Raw genomic sequence first — 26,441 nt, 5'->3', positions numbered from 1 at the left:
ATTCTTAAGAGTAGAAAATTAACGTGGCCCCAATTACCATCACTCCTTGTCTACTGAGAAGTTCCCCGAGCTGGCAGGGAGTGAAGAACACTCAGTTCCGGCCCCCACTCTGCCATTGACCAGCAGCTTGTCATATCACTTAGGGCCCACGACTTAAGTGCATTGTATTTCATTTTCCCCATCTTCCAAATGGGGATAATAATACTTGCTCTACCTACTTCACAGGATTGTTGTAAGGGTCAAATGAGAAAATGTATGTGAAAGCTCTTTGAAAAATTAAAAGTGCTGCCCAATTGTGAAAGGATCAATATAACAGGAGGAGGGGTGGGTAGAATGATGTTTGACCAGTAATGGAGAGCTCCCCAGAAGAGTAAATTCTAATCCTGAGTTTGAAGGCGGTATCTAGGGAGGCCGATTCGCTGTTATTCCAATTGAGAAGTAACTGCTAATGGGAAAAATATCGCACAGACAGAAGAAAGTATGTCAGGGTGTGCGTGTCCATGCATGCATGAGCCACAGGAAACTAACATGCTTCCTCAGTGAGGGGTACACCTCACAAATGGATGAGCTATTACATATTTTTAAAGTCAGAGTAAAAGAGCATAAAAGAGAAGGTAGGACACCATGTCTGAAATCTTGACCAAAGCCTTTTGAGTTGATCCAAAGACAAAAGAGGAATTATTTTACAAAGCACTTTTAGGGTCGCTCATTGGGCAAACAAGGCCCTACATTTACCAGGAACATTGAGCAGATGAAACCTACACACAAGGCCACTAATACTGTCTCTGGGAAGCCTAGATGCTGCTGGACAGTAACTCATGTCTGCACCAAAGGCTTGATCCCAGAATTGTATTGTGAAATTCCAACCTTACATCTCTGCTGTCTTGGTCATTTGCCTTCCCTTCGAGCAGGGCCAGCCTCATGGATGTGCAATCTGTGCAGTTGCACAGGGCCCCGCGTTCTTAATAATTTTTGAATAAGGAACATGAATTTTCATTTTGCACAAAGCCCCAATGCTGGCTTTGGTTTCCCTGCTCTCCTTACCAATTAAATCACTGCTGATCTTCCTGCCAACCTTTCCCCTTTCCCTTATAGAACAACTTTCAGTTCACCTCACTAATGGTTCTTGATTGTCTCCGCATCAGTATCACCTGAGGCATTTAAAATCAGACTATTATCTAAGTTCTGCCACAGACTTTAGGCCAGAATTGCTGGGCTGGGTCCAGACATGCATATTTATGTTAAGATGTACATTCAGGTCTGGTGTGCATCCATTCTAAGGTGGATAACTGTCTTGTTTGCAGAAAGCATTCTCCACCTCCTGGTCTTAGCTGGAACTTGCTATCTCCTATGGACATGGCTTTCTTTGCAGTCCTGTCAAGTAGAGACTGCTCATTCTTGTCCACTCTATGCCCCATGGCATCAGAAGGTCAGAATGATCACATCCCCCAAATGTTGCTAACATACCATTACTTCTCCATCATATTCCTTTGAGAACCTTGCTCTTCTGCAATATAATACATATTTCATTTCTGTTGTTGAAGGCAATGTTCCTTGGCCATGTCAGCTTCAATGGTCTTCACCTTCTCTCCTTGGACATGCACTCTCATACCTAATTCTGTTATCACCTAGAACTCTCCCACTTCGAAAATCATATGCTGAGCCCAGCCTCACTCAGTACCATCTCTCAGCACTTTGTTCCCACCATCTTATTCTCCAACCCCAAATAATGTAACAGTCACAGGTTCTGGGGAATAGGATGTAGCTATATCTTTTTGGGAGCCACTACATAACCTCATGGCACTTTGCAGATTACAGCCACAAAAGTCTCCAGCCTCTTATCCAGTCCTGTTACTTGTTCACAAAGAGGCTATGGTCCTAATCCTTTCGATGGTTGTCTAAAACACCACCAATCACCCCTCTCAAATTAAGCCATTCCCTCTCTCACAACAGTTAAACTGATGTCCTCTTTCACTTAGAAACTTGAAGTCATCAGGTTTCTTCTCCATCAGCTTCTTTCCCACACACTCATCCTCTTTTCTTCCAGTCCTGAAGGGCGGTCTTTCCTGCCCAAACTTCTTTTTGGGAACTTATTCCATTAGAAGTACCAACTTTCTTACCAATATTTTTAACCTTACCTTCTTAACTATCTCCTTCTACACAGATTATAACAGGCTCTAGTCTCAACCTCCTTTAAACAAACAATTAATACCGTCTTTTTTGCTTTCTAATCCAGTGGATGTCAAACTTTTCTATAGTACAAAACATATTTCATATGGGGACTCAGTATACACTTACATATAATACATAACTGAAACCAAAATTTCTTGAAATAATACTTGTCCTTAGTAAACACTCTGTTATTTTTATATTTTACTCTACTCCATTCTATTACATTCTTTACTCTTTAAATTTTTTAATGCAAGTTGCAGCTTACTAAACTTGTAATAGCCTACATCTTACTAATAGCCTACAACCCATAGTCTAAAAATCACTGATCTAAACTGTCTTGTCTCTTTAAACACAGAGATCGACTTTTTCACTTGCTATACATTTCTTTACTCACTAAAATGTGGCCTCAATCTCCATTATTCCAACGAAACTGCCCATGCTAATGTTTATTCATCCAAATGTAGCTAGTGTGTATTAGCATATTAGCAAGTGTATGGATGTCTTCCTCTTTTTCTTTGACTTGATCCCTCTAATGGACTTGGAATGACCAATCATACGGTCCCCCTGCAAGATCTCTCCTTCCTTAGCCACTGAATGCTTGTGAGCTCAGTTCTTTTCTCAATTCATTGAGTATTTCTCCTCGTTTAATCCCTGGGCTCCTCTTTTCTGCTGCAATCACAAACTGTTGGTGTTCCCCAGAATTGCATCCCAAGTCATCGTTCTTCTAACACACTTTTCCTGGGAGTTCATCCATGCTGTGGTTTAAAATACCATCTGTTAATTAATTGTTCCAGAGTCTGTGCCTCCACTAAACCTCTTTTCCTTGAGCATCTGACAGTATCAACATCTCCACTGGAATCCCACAGGCAATTCCTGTGCATTATATCCAAATATGAACGTTTTAGTCCAGCAAAAACACAGTGAGAAAAACCATGGGCTCTGTAACCTGGGTTGACAGCAGTTGAAAAATATCCTCTAGACCAATAATTCTCATGTTTTCTTAGCCCTGATGATGCCAAGAGTTCTTGTAGAGTAGCTTCTCCTAGAGCCTTCATTTGCCAAAGAGTGAGTTTAAAAATTGGCATTACTATTTATGATCCACAATGATGAATACAATTTCTTATTATTATAAAACAGAATGTGCTATGAAATCTGAATTACTATTTTATGCTCCCAGCAATGCATGAATATACCATATTCTCAGTATGAAACCACTAAGAATCCAGTATTCCACCCATCCAATTAAGGTCCATATGTCCAGGCTGACACCTGCATTCCCTGTCAAGTCTTGTAAATGCCAGGGACCTCATTTCCAAAAAGTTCCAGTCCTGTTCTGGTAGGTAATGATCAGGGACAATTTCATGTACCTATTTGGTCCATGGGAGAGGACAGGTTGGTCCATGTGAATGGGCCATTAAATCATGGACTTACTTGCACAGCAATAGAATCATCATGAAGATTGGAGTGACCCACTCTATTAATTTCTCTTTTTCTCTGTTTCAGTTATCTTTCCCCTTTCAGGCGCAGAAAGTTTGAATCGATGCCAATTTTGTTTAATTTGATTTTTAGAAAATAATTGCAAAAAAATATTAAGTAGCCCTTCTAAGCTCTTTTGGTGACCTCAACAAGAGCCAAATCAATTAAGCTTTAAAAAATAACCTACTGATTCCAAATAAACCTTTTCCCTACTTCAGAGATAGTAATGCCAAGGTTTATGCAGAGCAAATTTTTCCAGCTGAATTACCAAATTCTCAAAAGGGAGATGCTGACGTGACCTCAGCCTTGGTGGCACAAGGGTGCAGCTCTAGCCCTAATGCAGCAGGGGTTTTGTGTTTTGTTTTGTTTTTAAATAGTCAAAAGTATAAACGGGCTCTGCCTTACACTTTACCATTGTAAATTTGCTGATACAGAGTTCCTTTGTCTACTTTTCTATTGTTGAAAGTATTACGGTTCCCCCATTTCTCCCTGCTTTGCACCCCTCCATGCAGCCCCCACCCCACCCTGGGGCTTCACCACACTGTTGTCTGTATCCATGGGCTATGCATAACAGGGTGCCCCCCCCAAAAAATGTATATACAGCTGATAGCTAAATTTTGAAAATGAAATGTGTTTTAATAAACACTGCCTTTATGTTCTTTTCATAAATGCATATATGTTCTTTGGTTAATCTCTTCTCATATCCCCATACTCCTCACCTCTGAGGTCTGTTAGTCTGTTCCATGCATCCATGCCTCTGGACCTATTTTGTTCATAAATTTATTTTGTTCATTAGATTCCACATATAAGCGAGATCATGTGATACGTGTCTTTCTCTATCTGGCTATTTCACTTAGCATAATCATCTCCGGGTCCATCCATGTTGTCTCAAAGGGTTCGTCATTTTTATAGCCACATAGTATTCCACTGTGTAAATGCACCACAACTTTTTTATCCACTCATCTGCTGATGGGCACTTGGGCTGTTTTCAGATCTTAGCTATTGTAAATAATGCTATGAACATAGGGGTGCATATATTCTTTCTGATTGGTGCGTTTGAATTCTTAGAATATATTCCCAGAAATGGGATCAAAAGGCAGTAAGTACCATTTTTAATTTTTTGAGGAACCTCCACACTGTTTTCCACAGTGGCTGCACCAACCTGCATTCCCACCAACAGTGCACTAGGGTTCCCTTTTCTCCACATCCTTGATTTATTGATGGTAGCCATTCTGGCAGGTGTGAGGTGATACCTCATTGGGGTTTTAATTTGCATCTCTCCAGCAGGGTTGTTTTGACAGCAGTTAGGAGACAATGTAACATGGGCCTGGGGACACCAAGCCCATGGTTTGTGACCTGAATTACTTGTGCCTTCGTTGGGGCACTCATATTATAAATATCTGCACTCTGACATATACAACAAAGCATTTTTCTCTTTTCTCTAGTTTCCTCAAATAAATATAGTGAAATTTGAAACCCCAATTGGGTGGACATTTTCATGGGTTTCTTTTTCCCTTTGTTTGCCACGGCCCCTCTCACCTACCATTTAATAAACAGCAGCACAGATCTGTGCTTTCTTTTCAGTGGTAATATGTAACCAGAACAAACAGAGGACAGAAGAGAGGTGGGGGAAAGTTGGATATATAAGCAAGAAAAAGTGAGTTATTGATTTTATTGACTGGTCTATTAACTTCTGACATTGCAATAAAGCCTTATTTATTTGTATACAGAAGACTCAATTACATAGATACATATCATTTTAACAACTGGATTATTTACAGGAGAATTGCAGCTTCATAAATAATACAGACCTGGGATTCCTCAAGCTGCTGTTTATCCATTGTTACCTAAGGAAGTGGTGATGGCTACACACACATCTCTGTGAAGTCATTAGAACGGCATTACAATAGGCCAGGGAAGAAGGAGGGGGCAAGGAACAGGAGTCCCAGCCCTGCTGGAAGCATCCTGGGGTGGTGGGTCCCAGACAGCTGCTGAGCTCTTCTCTCTCCTGCCAGCACAGGACCCAGGTCAGTGGACTATAGGATCCAGGTCTTTACATTTCCACTTTAACTTGCACAAGCCATTAGGATTATATTACATATTTTGTCTTTTTAAACATGAAGGATATGTCTCAAAGGAACTTTGATAAGAATAAGATCAACTATTCCCAAACATCTTCTCTTGATGGGGCAAATGGTAGAAATGGAGAGGGAGAGCCTGGTGCTGCCCCTAGTTCTCTGGGGTTCCCTGGAGCCTTGTTCGGGGCACCTTCTGAAAATAACTCTTTGTTTAACTATTAGTTTAGTGCATGGTTTCCCTTCTAGGCTGTAAATCTCAAAGGCTCAGGAGAATATTTGTTGCAAATGAGTGAATTAATGAAGTAATGAGGAGAAATGAGACAATGCAGTATTAGTTTCATGTGTCCCTAGCACCTTGAAAACACCTACCACCTAGCAAAAACTTAATAATATCGTGAAGAATGAATGATCAGAGAATAGTATTAGCATCCCAATTTTCGGATGAGGTGGGTAGAGCTCACAACCAGATCTTAGGACCCAGATCTCATGTTATGTGTTCTTAGCAAAAAATAAAAATAATAAAATATAAACAGAATCCAGGCTGGGACCTAAGCAATCATTTGTTGCTTGCTTACCCAGGAGAACTGTCACCACCTCCTTTGTAGCTGTTGTCTACCTCACCCTTATTGCTCAAGTCCACTTACATACTCATCTGTGCTTATGATCCACTCAGGAGCCCGGTTCTCTTCTGGACACACACTCAGATACCACTCCAGTCCATGTGTACACGCCCAGGCAGCAAGTGAGTCATTTTGGCCAAAGCCATCACTGCCAGACATTGGCCTGACAATGATACCCTCTGTTCCATATAATGGCTTTCATACTTCTCCACTGCAGCTCACACATGACAGCATGTACTTCAGTCCCGAGCTGCATCTCCCCTGTGTTTAAGCTGTGAGCAGTGCCTGTCATCCCCCTGTCACAGAGTCTTTGCAGACCACTAGGGGAGGTTGCTGTCAAGTTCTGCACCTTCCTGTCCCAGTGTCCCTCTCCCAATATACTTGTGGGTTCTATCCTGCCCTCGAGGCATTGCTGACATAGTTGTGACCACGTTTCTCAGGCCTGCTGCCTGGAGTGCCACCTGCTGTGTGTATGGGAACTGACACACCTGGCTGACACACCTCACAATTCGAACCCAACAGTGGATCTCTGCCTCCCTCCACAAAGAATGGTTATGATGAGAAAACTCACATGTATTGAGTGTTTACTATGTGTCAGAAACAGTGATTATGCAATTTACTTATATAGATTATTATACTTAATCGTCGCTTTATGAGGGAGGTGTCATTTTTAGTTCAATTGACAGATGATGAAACTGAGCCCAGAAAGACTGAGCCCAGAAAGATTAAACCACTTGCTTGAGGTCCCACCTCTGGTAAGTGCTGGAGATGGGCAGTCTGACTTCAGAGCCTGTGCCCCTCCCCATAAAGTTATCATGCTCTTGGCTCTCTTGTGGTACTGGCCCTTATACCTGCCAGGTCTCCCCCTCCCCCAATAGAAGCTGTCTCCTTGTCCCCCAATCCACCCCAAACCCTTCCACCCCCATCTCTAGAGCCAGCGTTCTGTCCAAGAGAGAGGGACCAAAGCGAGGGGCACCCGTTGGGCTTCACCGGGTGGCAGTATCTACAGGTCTCACTGCCATTAGTGTGTAGGATGAGAAGGAGACAGGGTAGACCAGAGACATGGTGACTATGCCCATGATCTGGGTGAGTGACAGCGAGGGAGCTGAAGCAGAGGAGGGGACAGTTGTCAGCAATCCTGGAGGACAAGATTTGGGATTTGGTAGTTGGCTGTCTCTGGAGTGAGGCAGAGAGATCAGGCAAAGGTAATTTTTAGAGATTTGTGTTTTGAACATGTGTGATTAGGATGATGAACATGAATGGAAATTTGCATTTAGGAGAAATTGGACCTTTTTTTTTTTTTCTTTTTCTTTTTTACCTGTGGGAGATGTGCTGTTTAAAGATACTGGACAGGAACTCAGCGGAGTTTTTAGATGTAGCTAGAAATTGTCATTCTTAAGTATTCCTGCATTTTCTCCTATACTTGAATTTATTCTGGAATATTGGCTGCACATGTCTGACTTTACAGGCTCCTCTAGAGCGTCCTCTTACTTAAGGATGTCCTCTTGTGGCCACATGCTCTCCTCTTCCCTTTTTAGCTAGATCATTTGTGATTGGATAATCATGTCCATGTCACTTGTAACAATATTCCAATAATAATTGAAAATACAGCCAACATTGTTGAACATTTGTTATGTGACAGGTACAATGCTGGACATTTTTCACTTAGTAATAATCTGTTTCACTCACAACTATAATGCAGGTGCTGTTTCTACCTCCATTTTGCAGCTGAGGAACCTTAAGATCAGAGAGGTTAAGAAACTTATCCAAAGACACATAAATAGTGCATGTGATGCAAAGATGAAAACACAAGTTATTCTGACTCCAAACTGTATTGTGGAGAATACTATTTTTAAAGACTTCTGTTTCCTTTTTATGAGTTTTAGTTATGGCATCATGTGGATGTTTCTAAATTTTTAGGAATCTGATTTTCTAGACACACCCAAGTCTGCCCCACATTCCCTTTCCTGATAAATAAACCTTCTAGAAATATATGGTCACATTATCTTATAGGTTCTGTTACTTCAATGTGGCCCTATTGATCAGAATTAATTCTAGACTAAGAATACCACCTTCCAAACTCTCCTGAGAGATGAAACCATCAGGCAAGCCCACTGGGAACTTATCAGATACCCTGCTTTTAGCAAACACTTGCAGGAGAAGCTAGCTGTTCATTGCCAAGTGCTTCATTTTTACAAAATAAAAATTTATAATAGCTTAGATAGCATCATCCACATCTTCCTCCTGATTTGGGGTCAAATCATATACCCTCAAACTAAAACTTGTCCTTTTAACTAAAAAACAACAACAACAAAAAAGAACTGGCCTGGCACTTGTAGTTGGACCTTACTGTCCTCCCGCTGAATAGAAACCATTTCATAGAGCACCAACATCAGGCAAGGCCACTCTGACCATGATGCACTGGGACAAAACCAAGCTCCCTCCATCATCATGTCTGAAGACAAAGATACCAAGAATACTATCCAAACCACAGAAAGACCAAATAGTCACCTATCCTGGCTAATATGTGTGAATACTGTTCTTTTTTAAAAAATCCCTACCTGCGGATATGTTTTTATTGATTTGAGAGAGTGAATGAGAAAGAAACATCGATGTGAAAGAGAAACATCAATCAGTTGTCTCCCACCCTGATCCAGCCCTGACCTGGGATCAAACCCACAGCTTTTGGGTGCATGGAACAACACTCCAATCAACTGAGCCACTGGGCCAGGGCTGAATACTGTTCACTTACCAATCACAGCTTTAGCCTTGCTTAATAATTCTACAAAAGAATTATTAAAATATTCAATCATAAAATTGCCCTCACTTCCAGAGAGCATCCAAATCTTGAGGATATTGTAGAGGTTGAATGTAAAATGTCCAGTTTATTCTATTCCTATTCTCTGTGCCAAAATGTATCTATAATAATAAAAGGGTAATATGCTAGTTAGACTGGACGTCTTCTGGATGTCATTCCAGACATATTTCCTGAGGAAGCCAGGGCAGAGGGAAGCCAGCCCGGGTCCCAGGTGGCTGAGGGCGGCCGGAGGAGGGAAGTCTGGGTCCCGGGTGCTGGAGGGAAGCCGGTGCTGGCAGCCAGGGGAAGGAAGGCCTACTCTTGAGTGCACAAATTTTTGTGCATCAGGCCTCTAGTAGACATATAAAGACCAAGAAAGACTAATATATTTTATTAATTCTGAGATATACTAATTTTCCCTTCATATTATAATGTGACATCTTAAAGGAAAGATTTGAGGGTAAAAATTGGAATGTGTTTTATAATCATGGTTTAATTAGCAGATCATTTATTTCTTAGTGAAAATATTCATGAGTTTTACATCAATAGCTTCCTGGATTTGATGGAATATGACATATTTTGAAATGATTGGACACCTGTTCTTTCACTATTTCACCTTTTCACCATTGTAGTTAGCAGCTTGCTCTGTTTCTTATTTTACATCAGAACCTACAGTTCTAAAGTCAAATGTAACTCAAGAAGTAGATTAAAAGTATTTGGACTCAAAACCATACAGTTATTTATTCTTTTTTAGAAGGGGCCCCAGAGTCAGAGGTTTCATGGTGAATCCTGGCACTGCCATTGCAGCTGTAAATGGTATGTTTTTCTCCCTTCTCTGAGCTTTGGTTTCTTCATCCATAAAAGGGAGTTTGCAGTTGGATTGTTTTAAACCCGCAGAGCAATGAGGAGTTCTTTTTTTAATTTAATTTAATTTTATTGTTTAAAGTATTACAGATAGTAGTACATATGTCTCCTTTTCTTTACAGTTATAATCTGAGTCCAAGTCATGCTTAGTAGACATATTTTTTTAATTGTTTTATTGCTTAAGTAGACATATTTTTATAATATGAACTCTGAAACATATCCCAAAATAAGTTAATATAACAAAGAGAAATTGTTACACATTTGAAGTTGTCATGTAATGGAGTTAATATAATAATTAAAAAATAATCTAAACAAGTCCTGTGAAGCTTTTGTTCTATTTGACTTTAAGTGGAACAAAATTTTCAGAACAAGAGGACAACAAAATAATGTTTTGCTAAAAGGTTAAAAGAATCCGACCTAAATTTATTGGTGATAAAACACTCTGAATGCACTCAAGTTAAAAGCAATAGATACTTTTTCAATTACCATAATGCTAAGAAATAAATAGATGAAGTGAGAGCAAAATGGTCAGAGACACAGGAATTGAAATAGTTGTTTGGCTGCTTGGTGTTTTATAACCAACTCTCAAAGGGGGGAAATCTAACCAATAATCTATTGATGGACCATTAATTTGAGTTTTCATGTTCTAGGTCTACTTAAACTTACCACAGATGCAATGTTTTGTTGCTGTATCTCTGAAGAAGGTTTTGTAGCACTTGGTAATTTGTTCATAGTGTGTTGTGCGACATCCTCCTCTTCCTGCACAATTTTGTGTGGTCATGCTGTCAGAGAAGCTCCATTACCATAAGGGGTTGCTAACTGCGTGTGATGCTACAATTTCATGCGATGTAATTCCTCTAGGGGTTCTTCCCTCCTGCCCTTTGCTGAGTTCTAAACGGTCCCACTTTCACCAATCTCTAGTTGCACACAAGAGTGACTGCAAATGCTACCCTTTTGCAGTATCGGTGTAGAATTGCAGTTTTATTTTCGCTTTAAGGGATTCAAAAATTGTATTCCCTCTTTTTAAATTGGCGCTCTGGCTACTTTTGCACACACATACAAAATGTGGTTTTTGGAGAGCAAATAACTGAAATGGTTAGGCCAGACTCTTATCTTTACAGACCCTCTCAAAGGGAAAAGCAAAGATATGGATATGGAAGGAGAAGGTCTTGGGGAAATTGCCATAAATCACAGAGCAAGGATATTGGGTTACATTTGGCTTCACTTTGGTTGTGTTTTAAAAAGGATAAATATGCTTCCCTTTAAGCATGTAAGACTGGTTCTTCTACTGTGAGCTTCCTGACTGGGAGTCCTTCCCCACTGGGTGCAGAGGTGAGAGTGGCCGAGGGTTATTACTGTGATGGAGCGTATTCCTCGTGAACAGTTGATTTCCCTACATTCTCATGCACCCCACTCTGACTTTTATGAGATAGAATATGACAGTCTATTGAAAATGTCTGATAAAAGTTAGACATTTTAGGTATATTTATACTTAAGTGCCACTCAAGTAAAGGAAGGAAGGAAGAAAAGAAGGGAGAAAAGAAACAAGAAAGGGATGAGGGAGGGAGAGAGGGTGCAGAAAGGAAAGAAGGAAGGGAGACAGAGAGGAAGGGAAGTCTGACAGGAGGGAGGAAGGGAGTGGAGCTATAAACTCAAAACCAGTGCTTTGCCCTGACTGGCGTGGTTCAGTTTGTTGAATGTCCTCCCCTGCACTGAAAGGTTGCCGGTTTGATTCCCGGTCAGGACACATGCCCAGGTTGTGAGTTCCGTCCCCGGTTGGGGAGCATATGGGAGGCAAGCAATTGATGTTTGTCTCTCACATGGATGTTTTTCTCTCTCTCTTGTTCCCTTTCTCCCTCTCCCTTCTTCTGTCTAAAAAAATCAATACAAACATATTTTAAAGCAAACAAAGAAGAAGAACAACAACAAAACTGTGTTCTCCCACTTAAGATGGGTATGAATCACCTTGGGGTTTTGTTCCATTGCAGATTCTGATTCAGTGGGTCTGAGACCTGGGTGGGCTGGGACCTGCCACCCCAACTTTTTACAAGGTCCCAAGTGGTGCTGATGTTGCTGGTCCAGAGATCATGCCTTGAGTAACAGACCCTAAATTAAGAGTGGCAGCCATCATTTGTGCCATTCCCTCTCCTCCATCACCCACTTTCCCAGATCTGGGCCTAAAGGGCTCTAGAGTCATGCTCCACTAGGAAAATATCTGGAAAACGCAATTTCTGTCATGGCATTGGGAATTCATTGTGTTCTGTCTCCCTGATACATTTGCATTTGATGCATAGGGTAGTGTAGTCATGAAGTCTAAGGAACTGGGTTCAAACGCTGATGCTGTCACTCACTAACTGTATGATCATAGTTGAGTTATCTAAATCTTAATTTCCACATCTGTAAAACGGAAATGATAACCCTGACAACACAGGGCTTCAGGGGAGATTAGATGAGAAAATAGATATAAAATGCTGAGCAATGTATCTGGCCCATAGGAAGTATTCACTAAATGGTAGCTGTTACAGAATATTTGAGCAGTAGATAGCCTAGGTGGAGATGTGCACCTTCCTTCATCAGACAGATTGGGGTATAGCTGCTTCTCTGTGACTTCCTTGTTATGTAATAGAGAAGTGAGCTAACCTCTATAAAGTCTAGTTTCCTGTATAAGTGGACCTAATAATCATAAACTCCTTATAAGGTTATTGTAAGGGTTGAGAAAATTATATATAATGTACTGTCTGGCATACAAAACATTACATATAGGCAAAGAAAATTATATGATGTCTCTAAAAAAGAATTGAGGGAAAAGAGGAATTATTTATTCGAAAGAAGAAACAGTTTAGGAGTGTTTGGTCAGACATTTCCTGTGCCTGGAGGAATCCAACCACGTCCACAGAAGCCCCCAGTGCTCTGTGACAGAGCAGTGCCCTCTACAACAAGACAGACACGGGTCGAAGGGGGAACTAAAGTCCAGTGCAGTGAGTTTTTCATTAGAGGAAACTTCTTCAGTTTCAAGGAGTGCCCTTTAAATGGAGAACACAGCCTTTGGGGTTGGGGAAGGGCATGAAAATGTCGTCGTCGTATGATAATGCCAACGCATGGCAGATTTTAATAATGGTGTCACTTGACAAAATTAGATGTGGATATCTTCCTAGTCACACAGTTACTAATGCGCTCCTTCAAAGTAACTGCCTATGAAATCTCAGAGTCTGGAAAGTCAGGGTTCATATTCTCTGGTTATATGATCACCTGCTCTTTGTAGTCACAGTGTAGCCACTGAAGACGGAGGGCCACATGTTTTCTGTGTTGGGGGGTCTCTGAGATGTTGTACCAGGGGTATTATTAGAAGTGACTGCACACAGAGACCATCATTTCCAATGGAATTAATGTGGGTTTTTTCTATTGTAGCTCATGGTTCAATCATATTCTGAATGTCAGATCAGCGGCCTCCTGGCTACTGAAGGGTTGTGCAGAGTTCAGACCTCTGGAAGGCATCTAGGTCTGTGAGGACAGGGATGAGGCATCCCTGTTATTGACATCTAACTTTGGTCTGAGCCTAGAGTTTGGGCTCGTGTTACCATGTAGCTATCTGATCCACGGACAGTGGCAGTGAACTGTGGGCAGGGCTTGCTTTAAGGGTCAGTAACCACTGCAAGCACATAAGGCTCCCAACCCAGCAGGATTAGTGCCCTGAGGTCACTGCATTGCAATTCTTAGTAATTTATCTTTGAATGTGTGCTTTGTAAGTAAAGTCTGATGGCACAGCAAGAGCATGTGGGTGGATGGGTCTTGGAGCATCTAGTGGTCCAGCTGCTACTTCCTCACTCTGCAGGTCAGGGTAAGCTCTTGGCTCCTTGCTTCCTGCCTCTGGAGTCCCCAGGACCCCTGGAAGCCTAAGTGTGCTGTCACCTTCTCCCGTCTGCCCTTCTCAGGGGCCTGGCTCAGTGTGCAACTGAGAAGGGGCTTCATACCCACCCCGGGTCCAGGTGTCCCGGAAGAAAGGTTGCAATCTCTCAGCTTTACCCATCTGCCATGGATTTGGGCAGCAGCCCTGGGGAAGGGAGATTGACTTCCCAGCCACAGACCAGGAACCTGCATTTTCATTTTGCACTGAGTCCCACAAATTATGTAGCTGGCCCTGGTGTAGGATTGAGCATGAGAAAGAAAAACTCTATAGATGGGCATAAAAGCACAGGATATATATAACCTTGGCATCCATGGGGCCATGCCAGAATCCCATCAATCAGTTGAGAGCAGAGACTTTATCCCTGGATTGAGTGCAGGGTTGAGCATTTCCCCTAGCAATGAACTTGTCAGAGGAAGTGTCCATTTCTTGGGAGAAGTGTGTTGAAATGAGCAAGCCTTCTTAGATTAAAAAAAAAGGCGCTTTTAAATTAGACAAAATTAGGTGCTTTAAAATATGTGTTTAAATGATTTCAGCTTACATTGACACATATCTCCATCACTTTAAGAATACCAACTCACTACAACATACATAAATACCAATATGCATGTATACATATGTCTGCGTGCATATGTATACATCTGTATGTATATGCACATGCCAAGGCCCAGAGCTGGCCTGGAGGAGATACAAAGTTGAATTAGAAAGTCTTTGCAATAGAGACCATTATGAACTTTTGAACAATAATAGATACAGAGGCAGAGCTGCCTCAAACAGATTGTCAAACTGCAGCGGGAAGGCCAGGGAGGGTTGGGGGGGCAGGAGGGAGGGGGGTAAGAGATCAACCAAAGGACTTGTGTGCATGCATATAAGCATAACCAATGGACATAAGACACTGGGGAATAGGGGAGGCTAGGGGACTGTCAAGGGCGGGGGGAAAAAGGACACATATGTAATACCCTTTGTAATACTTTAAGCAATAAAAAAATTAAAAAAAAAGTCTTTGCCTTGAAAGAACTTAAACTCTTATAAACATAGCAGTACTCAGGAAAAACCCATACCCCAAAGCACCCTATACGCTGCCAACAGTGTGTCATAGAATGTTGCCCGAGTATGTTTGATGACTCTCTCCTTTTTATCTTTCTTTTTGCTGAGAGGAAGCACTTACAGGAATTGAGGCCTATATTGGCTCGGATAACACAGGACTTCAGCTCTGCTTTTATTAGATGGATGTGAAAACAATGATTAAAAAGTGGTTGGAGGAAGACTGAGGGAGATTTAGTAAAGTTTAAGAGCACAAAATGTATTTAAAGTCTCCTATACCACATATAGGCTAAGTCTGCCTGTAGAATTGAAGTAGATATTGAATAACTTTGGTAAATATTACAGAAACATCTTCAGATAATCAAGTCCACACAAGGGATTTATAGGGTTTCTTGCTATGCTTCATCTAGATATCCCAAATCTCACTGACTTTCCATGCATCTGTGAAGCCTTTTAATGAAGATCAGCAGAACCACTTAGTCACCTGCTAGAAGAAGAAAGGGATCCCTTATACACATTAATGTCTTCAGACAGTCTCTGTCCTCCAGGCCTCAATGGGTGAAGTTACAAGTACTTGACAACAGAACTTATGAAAACATGCAAATCCTTATATGAATTAATGAATGTTTGGTTCTCAAGGGTGTTTATTACTTTAAAGTCTCCATTTCCACTGGATTCCTGTATAGTGTGTGTGGCCAGTATAATAAAGAACTCCTGACTGGCCATAAAAAGGGGCAAACGGTGGCAATGGCTTTGAAAAGACTTTTATAGACACTTTCACTAAATGCCAAGTCCCTTCTTGGCATTTAGTAACCTTGAAGAAATTGAAAGAAAGGGAAGTTTAATTTAGAGGGGATTTCTGCCCTGCTTAGCTGGGGTCACATGCCCAACATAAAATAATAATGCTTTCAACTGTCCATCTGATAATAAGCAACCTTTGCATCGCCTGGCTCACTGGTGAAAACCACAAACAGTGGGCAGGAAAGATATGAATACCAGAAAAAGCTGAGGGCTCCCTGGAACTTTCATGTGATTATGTTTGTGCTAATGCAGAGAGCACAGAAACCCAAAGGCTCCCTCTGCAGAACCTGATTCATTAAAAGTACATTGGTCATTAACAAGAGACTATGGTGCATTGCCTGGGAGGCATGGCCACCACAGAGGACAGTGATGGCAAACCTATGACACGCGTGTCAGAGGTGACACGCGAACTCATTTTTTTAATTGATTTTTCTTTGTTAAATGGCATTTAAATATATAAAATAAATATCAGAAATATAAGTCTTTGTTTTACTATGGTTGCAAATATCAAAAAATTTCTATATGTGACACGGCACCAGAGTTAAGTTAGGGTTTTTCAAAATGCTGACACGCCGAGCTCAAAAGGTTCGCCATCACTGACATAGGAGGAGGTAGAACTGGTTTATTCATGGTGAGCAATTTATATTGGCAATTCTGCTTCCTTCTCAATGCCATGGCCATTGTAGCCTCTTTGCCAAGGTAACGGGATAAGGCTCCAGAAAGAGGTATAGCCTCTCCGCATTAAAAGTGTTTCGTTGTTTCTTAAAATAGCTTATTTGGAAGTCAGTTCCAAAATGGGGGATAGGGTTTAGAACTCCTTACTGGGATGCACATCTATTTTAATTTTAGAGTAGCTGAGGGATGCCGAGCCTAGTTTGCCTTGATGAAAACCCGTTATACCCAATCAATAAATAAGTACGTAACTTGCCATGAGGAACAAGGGACAGTCACTCAGGAACTCTGACCTTGAGTTGGGGGAGGGGGGGAACTTGTGAGGCTCTCTCCTCAGGAAGGCACTGAAGGGAGGAGTCCAGTGCCTGGGATCCCACCCCTCGTGGTTCTGCGGTAAGTCCAGTCCCTCCAAAGCAGAGTGAGCTGCAGGCAGCCTGTAGGGTTCAGATGTGAGATCAACACTGGAGGGATGGTGTTGAATAAACCAGTACTCTGACAAGCAGATATTTTAACAACTAAAAATAAGTTTTATCCTAGTTTACCTGTCAGATGGTACAGAGTATGCATTTGGGGTAGTGTGTGAGGGAATGTGGATTTGCACATATAGGGATGGGAGTATGTATTAAGTTGACGTAGGGCAGGTGAATATGATGGGAAAATTAAATAATATTAAATATGATATTAAATCTTATTAATTAATAATGGTCAAGAGAAATAGCACATATGTGACAAGTATGCACGGTACCACATTTTACATATTTTCTCAGTCCTCACAACAGCAATCCTATGAGGGAGGTACTGTTATTTTCCCTGGCTTTTACAAGAGGAGACTGGTACATTAAAGAAGAGGGGAAACAAGCCCAAATTCACATACTAGTGACTAGTGAAGTAGCAGAGCTAAATTTAGACCCAGGCAGAGCTTAAAGTCTAAGAATCCTTGCTTTTTGCCCTGGTAGGTGGTACTCCAGGTTAGAGCACCGGCCCGTGCACCAAAGGATCTTGTGTTCAATTCCCTGTTAAGGACACCTACTTGGGTTGCGGGTTGGATCCCCAGCCCCTGTCGGTGCACATGCAGGAGGCAGCCAATCAATGTGTCTCTCTCACACTGATGTTTCTCTCTCCCCCCCTCCTTCCTTCCTTTCTCTCTCTCTCTAGTGTCTCTTGCTTTTAAATTGTACAACAAACTGCTTTTAATATCTAAATTGGAACTGAGGTAAAATTTGCCAACAAGCTAATGATTTTAAAGATATTTCCAAGATTTATGCTAAATTGTAGTAAAAAGTCAAGTGGATGCCAATACCTCTCTTGAAGGAATTATCCCACTCCCAAATTAAAAGCCAAGCCTCCATTTCGACTGAGAGAATACTCAAAGTGAGTGAAATGCCTTCAGTGCACCTGGGTGTAAGTGGTGAACTGGCGAACACAGTCCTGCCCTATTGGAGTTCACAGTTGCTGCCTGAAAAACACAGACTATTAAGTTCTGAACAGGCCACCGAAGCTTTCTGGACATTCTTGGTCTCTAGAGAGGTAACACGCTTCCTAGGAACTTGATCAGGAAGAACTTGCTCAACCATTTAAGTTCATGTTTTTATATCTGTGCCCATGGGAATAGCTAACCTCAAGTTCTCCGCTGGCGTAGGCTAAGCACTGCTTCAAATCTCTCTGAAACCCTTCGCCAATGTCACTTATTCATTCTGACTGCTGGATTCCCCCGCTGGCTCCAAGAAGACCCCTGAACTGGGAGTTGCCTTACAGCCAGACAGATTGGTTTATGGTCTTACAAAGTTAAGCGTGATATACATGTGTTTGGGGAAAATGGAGATGTGCATTAAGAAGAAACATTACCTTTTGATCCGGGCAGGAAAGCATACATAATCTCTTGTAGAGCCTGTGAAAGGCTTCATTTTACACATAAAAGTGTGTGGAATTGCCCTGTACTGCACTGAACATGGTTTTTGAAAATAACCAGCTTCGAAACAAGCTGCTGTACGCTAGTGAGGGCCTCCAGCCACAGAGAATAAAACGTAAGCAGGTGTAATCTGTGTAAAGTTACAGGAACAAACACACACTCTGGTTGACACAGTACCTGTATGGGACGAATCCTAAACCCTACAAGGGCATGTCATTAGGAACGGAGTCAAAAATGGGGATGGTACTCGTGAAAGAAACATGAAACTGAAGGGCCTGACGTGGCATAGAAATCTTTTAAATTGTATATATTTTTTAATTGTGTAAAGGGTTTTTCTCTTCTGTGCAAAATAAAACTCTCTTTTCACAGTCTTGAGTAAAAACCCCTACCTGGTGAGCATGGGAAAGCAACCAAAATTTTAAAACATCTTATAAAACTAAACCAAAGTGGGGTTTTAGCTATTTGAGAATTTACCTAATCTGAATATTTGACCAAAAGCATCACTTTGGACCTGGTTAGTTCTATAAAAGTACATAAAGCTTTGCTGAGAATTTTAAGACAAAATAAGACTTTGGGTATAGTATAAGAAGAGAAAATGTGAGATTTACAATGCATAACACAGCTTCCAGTTTAAAGTGCCCTGCTATTCAAGCACAATAAGTAAATCACATATAAAAAATTTAAAGGAAAGATCTCCCTGCACATTATGGGGAAATTGTTGGCATCTTATGATGGGTCATCCAACCCTTGTTATTAAATGACAGCAATCATTAAAATGCCAAACGTATTTTGACAGAATTCACTTTATAAAATGTCAGCAAGTCTGTGTTTTTATTAGTTTGCTCCAAATCAATTTAGAAATTTCAATAGAATGCTTGTAAGTATTCCCCAAGCAATGTCCATTCCTGACTTTCTGCACACACACAAATATTACAAATTAATCAGATTTTCAGATTTCTGCATAATGGCTTTGCACATTTATTGCTTAATCCTGTTATAAAATGCCATTATGATTGACACATCGCAGTGGAGATAGAAGTCAATTGAATAATATGTAGCAGTCAATTTTATTTGTAGCTTAATGTGCTGAAGTATTTTTCCCCCACATTTCCATTATTTATAAGTCTGTCCCTTTGGAGAATATATAGAAGAATTTGTTTTAAATGAACCAATAATGCCTTCTTTAAAATTTATAAGTGTGACAGAGTCATATCTTTTTTTTTTTCTTGGTCATCCATGACAGGCCAGTAAACAGAGTTGTCTTCCACTTGCTATTCATAGGACAAATTTCCGGACAGAGAGCCTTGTTAAGGGTGGCATGGAATTGGGTTTCAACCATCAACAAAATAAAAGCTGCCAACTAAAATCCTTCAAAGTTTTCTGCTAGCTCTATTTGTTTATTTACTCATGTATTTATTGTACTGCCACTATCTTACCTGCTATATGGCTTATCCTGAAAAAAAGCACGCAAGCCCACACAGAGACGCTATAATGTTTAAGAAGGCTCAGAAGTGCTGCTGTCTTGGTGGCATTTCCTTTTGCATGCTTTGGTGTCCAACAGGATTTCAGCAAAGGAAGTAAGTTGTGTTCTATGCTTGGAGGTCGTGTGGGGTTCTTACTGCTTCAGTTAGCACCCAGGAAGCTTGCTTAAAGAGACCCATATTCTTTTTTAGGACATCATGTAAGGTGACGTTAAAAAGGCTTTGTGTCTAGGAAAACACATTTGTGAGATTCATTGTCTGAAGGTGTATGGAGAAGGGCGGAAGTGTATGAGTCATATGAAGGGACAGTGTTATTGTATTTGGTCATGTCTGAGACCACACTTTCTCTGGCTTTGGAGAATCAGATTAACTGTCGCCCACCTATGCATAAGGCATGGAGGCATGGAACAGACTGACATACCTCGGTGTGGGGCTTGAGGGATGAGAAGAGATAAACCAAAGAACTTATATACTTATATGCATAGCCCATGGACATAGGCAATGGGGGTGTGAAGACCTGGGGTGGGTCAGTAGGAGCTGGGAGAAGGGGGGTAAAGGAGAGTAAAGTGGGAGACATTTGTAATGCTATCAACAATAAAAAATATATTTAAATTTTAAAAAAGGATGCAGTTTCCCACATAATCAATGCCTTGGGGTACCCTGTGCAAACTGATGTGTAACACCAGCCCATTAGCACCACTGATGATGGTGGCACTCTCCCTGCAGCCAGAGCCTGCTACCTCCTGGATGACTTGAGCCAACCTGAATGGTCCTTAGCAAAATGTATGCAGTTGACGGGTGATTGAGTGCTGGAGCTTTGATAAACCACTCTGGCAAGTCATCTGTGCCTTAATGTTATGGGATGTCTCAGGAAGATGGGGTCCTGTGCAGTTCTCAGGCTGGCTTGTGTATTAAAGGAGCACTTCTCTTTTGGATTCCAGGGGCCAGAGGAAACCCAGCACTATCAGACCCAGGCACTCCTGACCACCCCCCGCCCAGTCAGACCCACCCCCCATTCCCGGTTGGGCCACAGGTCAGTATCTCTCAACTGCTTTCCATGAGGCTGTATATAGAATGACTTAACTGTATAAAGAACCAAATAAATAATAATGAGTGCAATCCAATTAACTCCAACAGAGAAAAGATGGTGATAAATATTTGTATGGAAAGCTGTATGACTACATTATTTATTAAATGCCATTAAAAAAAAAGTGGGTTGGAAGAACTTTTCTCTCTTTTTTTACAGGAAATGTTTTAGTCATTTGGAATCCTGTTTTCTTCTTCTTCAAGACCCACTACAACTGTGGTGTTAGTTACTGTGCAGTTTTCTAGAAAGTAAAACTTTAATGACTGGAGTGTGAAGAAAATTAAGTTATTTCAACCTTACTACAGCCATTTTTGCAATATAAGACGTAACTTAATATAAAAAAGTTAATGCAATTTTAATGCAAGTTCAGCTTATTGGGTTTGACAATACTGTACATCACATACAGCCCCTGCATTAATAAAGAAATACATTCATTATTTTTTTAAAGTCTAATATTTGTGGATTTTTTTTGCAGCCTGTGGTTACATGGAGATGTAGAACACAATTATAAAATGCTGGGACTTTTTTTTTCTTTTTACCTCTGTTATTTAGCGTGAAGCTTTCAGAGTTCACCCCAGTTTATGGAAAAAGAAGCTGATCTTTGAGCCTTTCTCTCTCTCTTTTTCTACCCCTTTTTGTTCCTAGAAATTGGTCACTTTCAGTATTTTGAGGGCTCACCAGTTCAAGGCTTGAAAACCCAAGTTTAGAGCTTAGGTTGTCTTGACTTTCTTGTTCCAGTGCCACCAAGTTCCCCTATCCTCAAATCCCACTGTCCATGTTGGAGCACAAGGGCGGGAGGACCGAAAGCCAGGGAGATGTCTACTCTCTTATGAAAGCCGGAGAAAGTTCAGTGGGAATTGTAGAAACCAGCTTTTTCTGGCCATGCCCCTTCTGATTTCATGCTTAGCTTAGGACATTTTGTGTGTGTGTGTGTGTGTGTGTGTGTGTGTGTGTGTGTGTGTACCTACCAAGGGCAACAAACTCTAAGGCAGTGGTTCTCAACCTGTGGGTCGTGACCCCTTTGGCGGTCAAACGACCCTTTCACAGGGGTCGCCTAAGACCATCCTGCATATCAGATATTTACATTACGATTCATAACAGTAGCAACATTACAGTTATGAAGTAGCAACGAAAATAATTTTATGGTTGGGTCACAACATGAGGAACTGTATTTAAAGGGCCAGAAGGTTGAGAACCACTGCTTTAAGGCTTCCAGGTTTCATGTAAGAAGCATGGCAGACCCAAACAGAGAAGTGGTGGACACCATGACAAACTAAAGATTGCATGCCCTGCTTTAAGCCAGCAAATTCAATTTCAAAAACAGTACAGGCCAAAACACCCAAATCTGTATCCTGTATACAGTCTGAGGGCCACCAGTCTGCCTCCCCTCTTATCTTGAATTCTGACGGTCAATGATATAACATTAGCAATTTGAGAACCAGCTTGTAACTTAGTATTTATTTCTAAAAAAAATATGTTTATTTTTGTGCTTTACCTTTTCTCTTTTTCTTAAGGCACAGTTAATCTCTGTGAAGATAATAAGTCTAGCAAATATATTAGGAGCTTGGCCCACAGAGTCTAGAGCTGCAGTTCTAAAACTAGGCTGCATGGAGTCTCAAGGCTTCCTCAGAGGGCTCCTCAGACGTAGCCTTGAGGAAAAACTATAGGAAATGGCAGAGAGTGGGTTCAACCCTCCTCCCCCGCCTCATTCTGCAAAACGGTAGCTCCACTTTTCTGAATCTCCTCCATGAACTGAGAAGGAGTGATGAGAAAGGGGTGCGATGTGGGCTCTGGAGCAGCCTTCTGGCCTTGAGCTCCCCACCCCCCTAGATGTGGGATTTGGGGCAAGTCACTAACCTCTGTGTATCTCAGTGGTAGGGCAACAGAGTTCATACACATACATCAGCCTAGAATAGTGCCTGGCTATTAGATATTGGGCTTTGTACTATGCCCATATTGAATGACCCTTTACTTTATAGAATAAAGCTGCATTAAAAACAAAAAAGTTGAAACCCCTCAATAGGAGTTTTGCATTGGTTTGTCTAGAGGGAAAAAAAAGGACCTGAGATTATGTCTCCCCAAGTTCCCAAAGGGGTTCAATGAAAGCCCTGGACCACAGACTCTAAGATCAATGACCCCTCGGGTCGCCTGGCCCAGCCAGGGCAGGAATCCTTCCTACATCATTCTGGGGCAGAGCCCTCACCCAGCTCAAGTGTGTCTAGTGCCCAAAGCACATCCCTATGAGGCTGCCTCTCCTGTCGCACATGGCTATTGGCTAAATAGTGGACGTAAACATATATTTTTAATGTTGTTTTAAGTGGGCAATGAATGCTAGAGTGATAACAAAGGAAATATTTAAGACATTTTAAAATTTATCCACATCAAACATTTTTGTTTTTCTATATTTCTTTTTAGATCTTATCAAATTTTTCATTTTAACAATGATTTCATTATCAGTTGCTTAATAATTTTCCATTTTATTTCATGTATTCTTACAAACTTTCTCTATTTTTAAAAAGGTGTCATAATGATTCATTTAAAAGACAAGGTGATATCTTATCAAGCTTAGTACTGTAACAAACTATTTTCAGCGTTTATGTATTTTAAAATGCAGTGCATACTTTCATGCGTTTCTTTTTTCTGTTTGAATTATATCTTCAGCCTATATCCTAGGAGTATATTCTGAGTCAAAAGGGGATGAATATTTTTGTAGCTCTTGATATGGATCTCCAAACTACTTTCCAAAAGGCTTATGACAGGGTACATGTCCTAAACCTACATGATGGTGTTACTACAGACTTACCAGCACAGAGTAACTCTTTTACATTACTTTCACTAATTTAATAGATGAGAATAGTATTTTGTTGCTATTTTTGAACAACAACAACAAAAATCCACTGACCCCAATGAATTCTTTCTGGAACAACACAGAATAAATTAACAGAGCTTCAATTATATAAGGGTAGGATCAAATGAAACTTCATTGGAAGAATAATATATAAGTGTAAGGTATTGCTTTTAAAGGTGTTTGAACTCCTTAGAGGATGATAGAACCAAATGGAATTTTCCAAAAATATCAATAAATGTGATTTTCTATTTTTTTCCTATCAGTCAATCTTTTTTTTTTCCTGGACCAGAGCATGTTTCTTCACTACTTGTTCAGGAACTTTCTGACCTCACATAAGTAGGAGAAAAAATTGGTCTAAAGCCCCTGCCTTGGTTCCACTGGAAAGTGAGCTAGGATTGTGTTTCCTTGCAGCCACTTCTGACGGCACAGCAGTTAGCCTCCGCTGTCGCTGGTGTGATGCCAGGAGGCACGCCCGCCCTGAACCAGCCTATCCTCATCCCCTTCAACATGGCCGGACAGCTAGGAGGGCAACAGGGACTCGTCCTCACACTGCCTACTGCGAATCTCACCAACATCCAAGGGCTGGTAGCAGCAGCTGCAGCTGGAGGCATTATGACCCTGCCATTGCAAAATCTACAAGGTAACCCATTGCGTCTGTGTGCCACATAGGGCTCCATCCACGGGCCAGTGTTCTTTGCAGTGGGCAAGAACTCTGAATCTTGAATGTGGTTCGGAGCTGCTTCTACCATACAGGGTATAGGAGGCTTTCGTAGGGAGCAAAGTATCAAGTTGTCTTGTGAGTCCTTAGCTTGCTCAAGCCCTGGGCTTTATCAGTTCTCATTTCCTACAGTTAATTTCAGGTCCTTTGGAAGCATTTATGAGCTATCATTGCATGACATAAAAAATTTACATGTAAAATTATTATTTGAAGACTTGAATTATGATTTCATGCGTTCTTCAATTTGGTCATCTTCAGAGAAAGGTTAGACATGACTGCTTTGTGTAGGAGGTGGTTGGAACATCTCAACAAGGTATCATTTGGAATAATTAGTTTATTATTTTGCTTACTAAATATATTTTAGTTATAATTATTAAACAAAATTATATTATTTGAGATCATAGTTTATAATAAGAAAAGTAGACTTGAATATTGAGTCTTTCTGTTGCATGAGCATATAGCAAAAGTTGGATTCTAACTTTGCTCAGAAAGGGTATTTCTCTTGTTGGTATGAAGATTTTGACTTTTCTTTAAAAGACTTGGTAACACTAACTGATAAGCTGACTTAAAAATGAGTTCTAAAGAGGAAAAACTTGATGAGGATGCTTAACAAAGAGAAAACACTTATTTTGGACTAGTCAAAGATATTTGTTTTCTCTATTGGTATAAATGTTAACGACTAAATTTTTTTCTGCAGAGTGAGAGTTTGGTTGGGTAAGTTTTCAGAACAACAATATAAAGTACTTTTTTAGTTGATCAAATGTTAGGGCTCCTTAGAACCTATTAAATTGGTCAGAGCATCAGTCCACAGATTAAGAAATAGACCAAGTAAAAACTGGTTAACTCTTGACCCAAATTTCTTTACACACTGTTATGTTCTCATATCCCAACCACTGCTGCCACTTCTTGACTTTTACTTTAACGTTTAAAACAAAGTCTTTCTTATACCATTCAATTGTGCCAGGAAAGCTGCCGTTCATAAATCATGCATGCGCAGGACACATTAATGCACAAACTTTGCTTGTTTGATATTTGAGAGTGCCTGAGAAGCTAGGATCTCAAGATTAAGCAAATAAGGCAGGAATAAACAAGGTGAAAGCAAAAGCAGCAAAGTGTAGGGAGAAGCTTTTTAATGTAGGTGGATGATGAAATCTTAATGAAGAAATAGCCATTATCTAAATGCAACCTTCCATTTGGAACATTGGCGCTTATGGGAATATTGGATATTATAAATAAACATAAGCTTGTGGAGCTTGTAGGACATGGATTAATCCTGCTTAGTTAAAATGGACACCAAAGTCAGGGTCCAAAAAAAAAACAACAGGCTTGTTATATCTGTACTACAGGTTGTTATTCTTAAGGCTTTATTACTTTGTTATGTTAAGGGTTCAGAATTAGCAACTTGTCCAGTATGAACTTCCATCAAGACGTTCCTTTTCTCTCTCTCTCTCAATATCAAATTTAGTATTAGCTTATAGTTTGGAATTTGGTTCTTTTTGGCATCTTTGGTTTCAGAAAATGATCCCAAGGTCCTAATGAAGTTCAGTAAGAGCACTAGTTCTTTGTATCCCTTGGTGCTGCTCACATAAATTCCCTATAGCCTCATCTTGGGAAGTGCATTGGAGTTGATGGTCAAGCTGGTCTGGGAGCTTTTTCAAAATTCATTTGGCAACTCCAACTATCTCTGGATTCTGAGCATCTCAGGGTGATGGTGAGCCATGTGACTATGAAAAGTGTCCTCATTAATTTTCTTGTTGTTCCTAACCACCCCAGGCCTCTAAATGGGGGTAATGGTTGAAAGGAATTATTTATTTGGGAATATTCTTCCTTCTGTTAGTATATTCATGTCCCCAAAACTAAGGGATGTTCTCTTGCATAATTGTAGCACTACCGAAACTATTGCTCCAAGATTTTACCCAGCAACAGCTTTTCATTGCTGAAAAAGAAAAGCCATCTGCATGGCCTGTGAC

The 26,441-nt window shown here is 40.7% G+C and overlaps 1 protein-coding gene across 1 annotated transcript in view; it reads left to right on the top strand.

Moving 5' to 3' along the window:
• Positions 1–26,441, top strand: part of POU6F2 (POU class 6 homeobox 2) — a 398,488-nt gene that overhangs the window by 153,226 nt on the left and 218,821 nt on the right. The window contains exons 3-4 of the mRNA XM_036326978.1: positions 20,760–20,851; positions 24,165–24,393. Coding sequence (XP_036182871.1) covers positions 20,760–20,851; positions 24,165–24,393 — 321 coding nt within the window. The remainder of the gene's footprint in view (positions 1–20,759; positions 20,852–24,164; positions 24,394–26,441) is intronic.

Source organism: Myotis myotis, unplaced genomic scaffold (assembly GCF_014108235.1).
Source record: "Myotis myotis isolate mMyoMyo1 unplaced genomic scaffold, mMyoMyo1.p scaffold_m19_p_11, whole genome shotgun sequence".
Classification (NCBI taxonomy): Eukaryota; Metazoa; Chordata; class Mammalia; order Chiroptera; family Vespertilionidae; genus Myotis; species Myotis myotis.
Note: the sequence above shows the minus strand (reverse complement) of the source record. Positions and strands in the feature narration are given on the sequence as shown.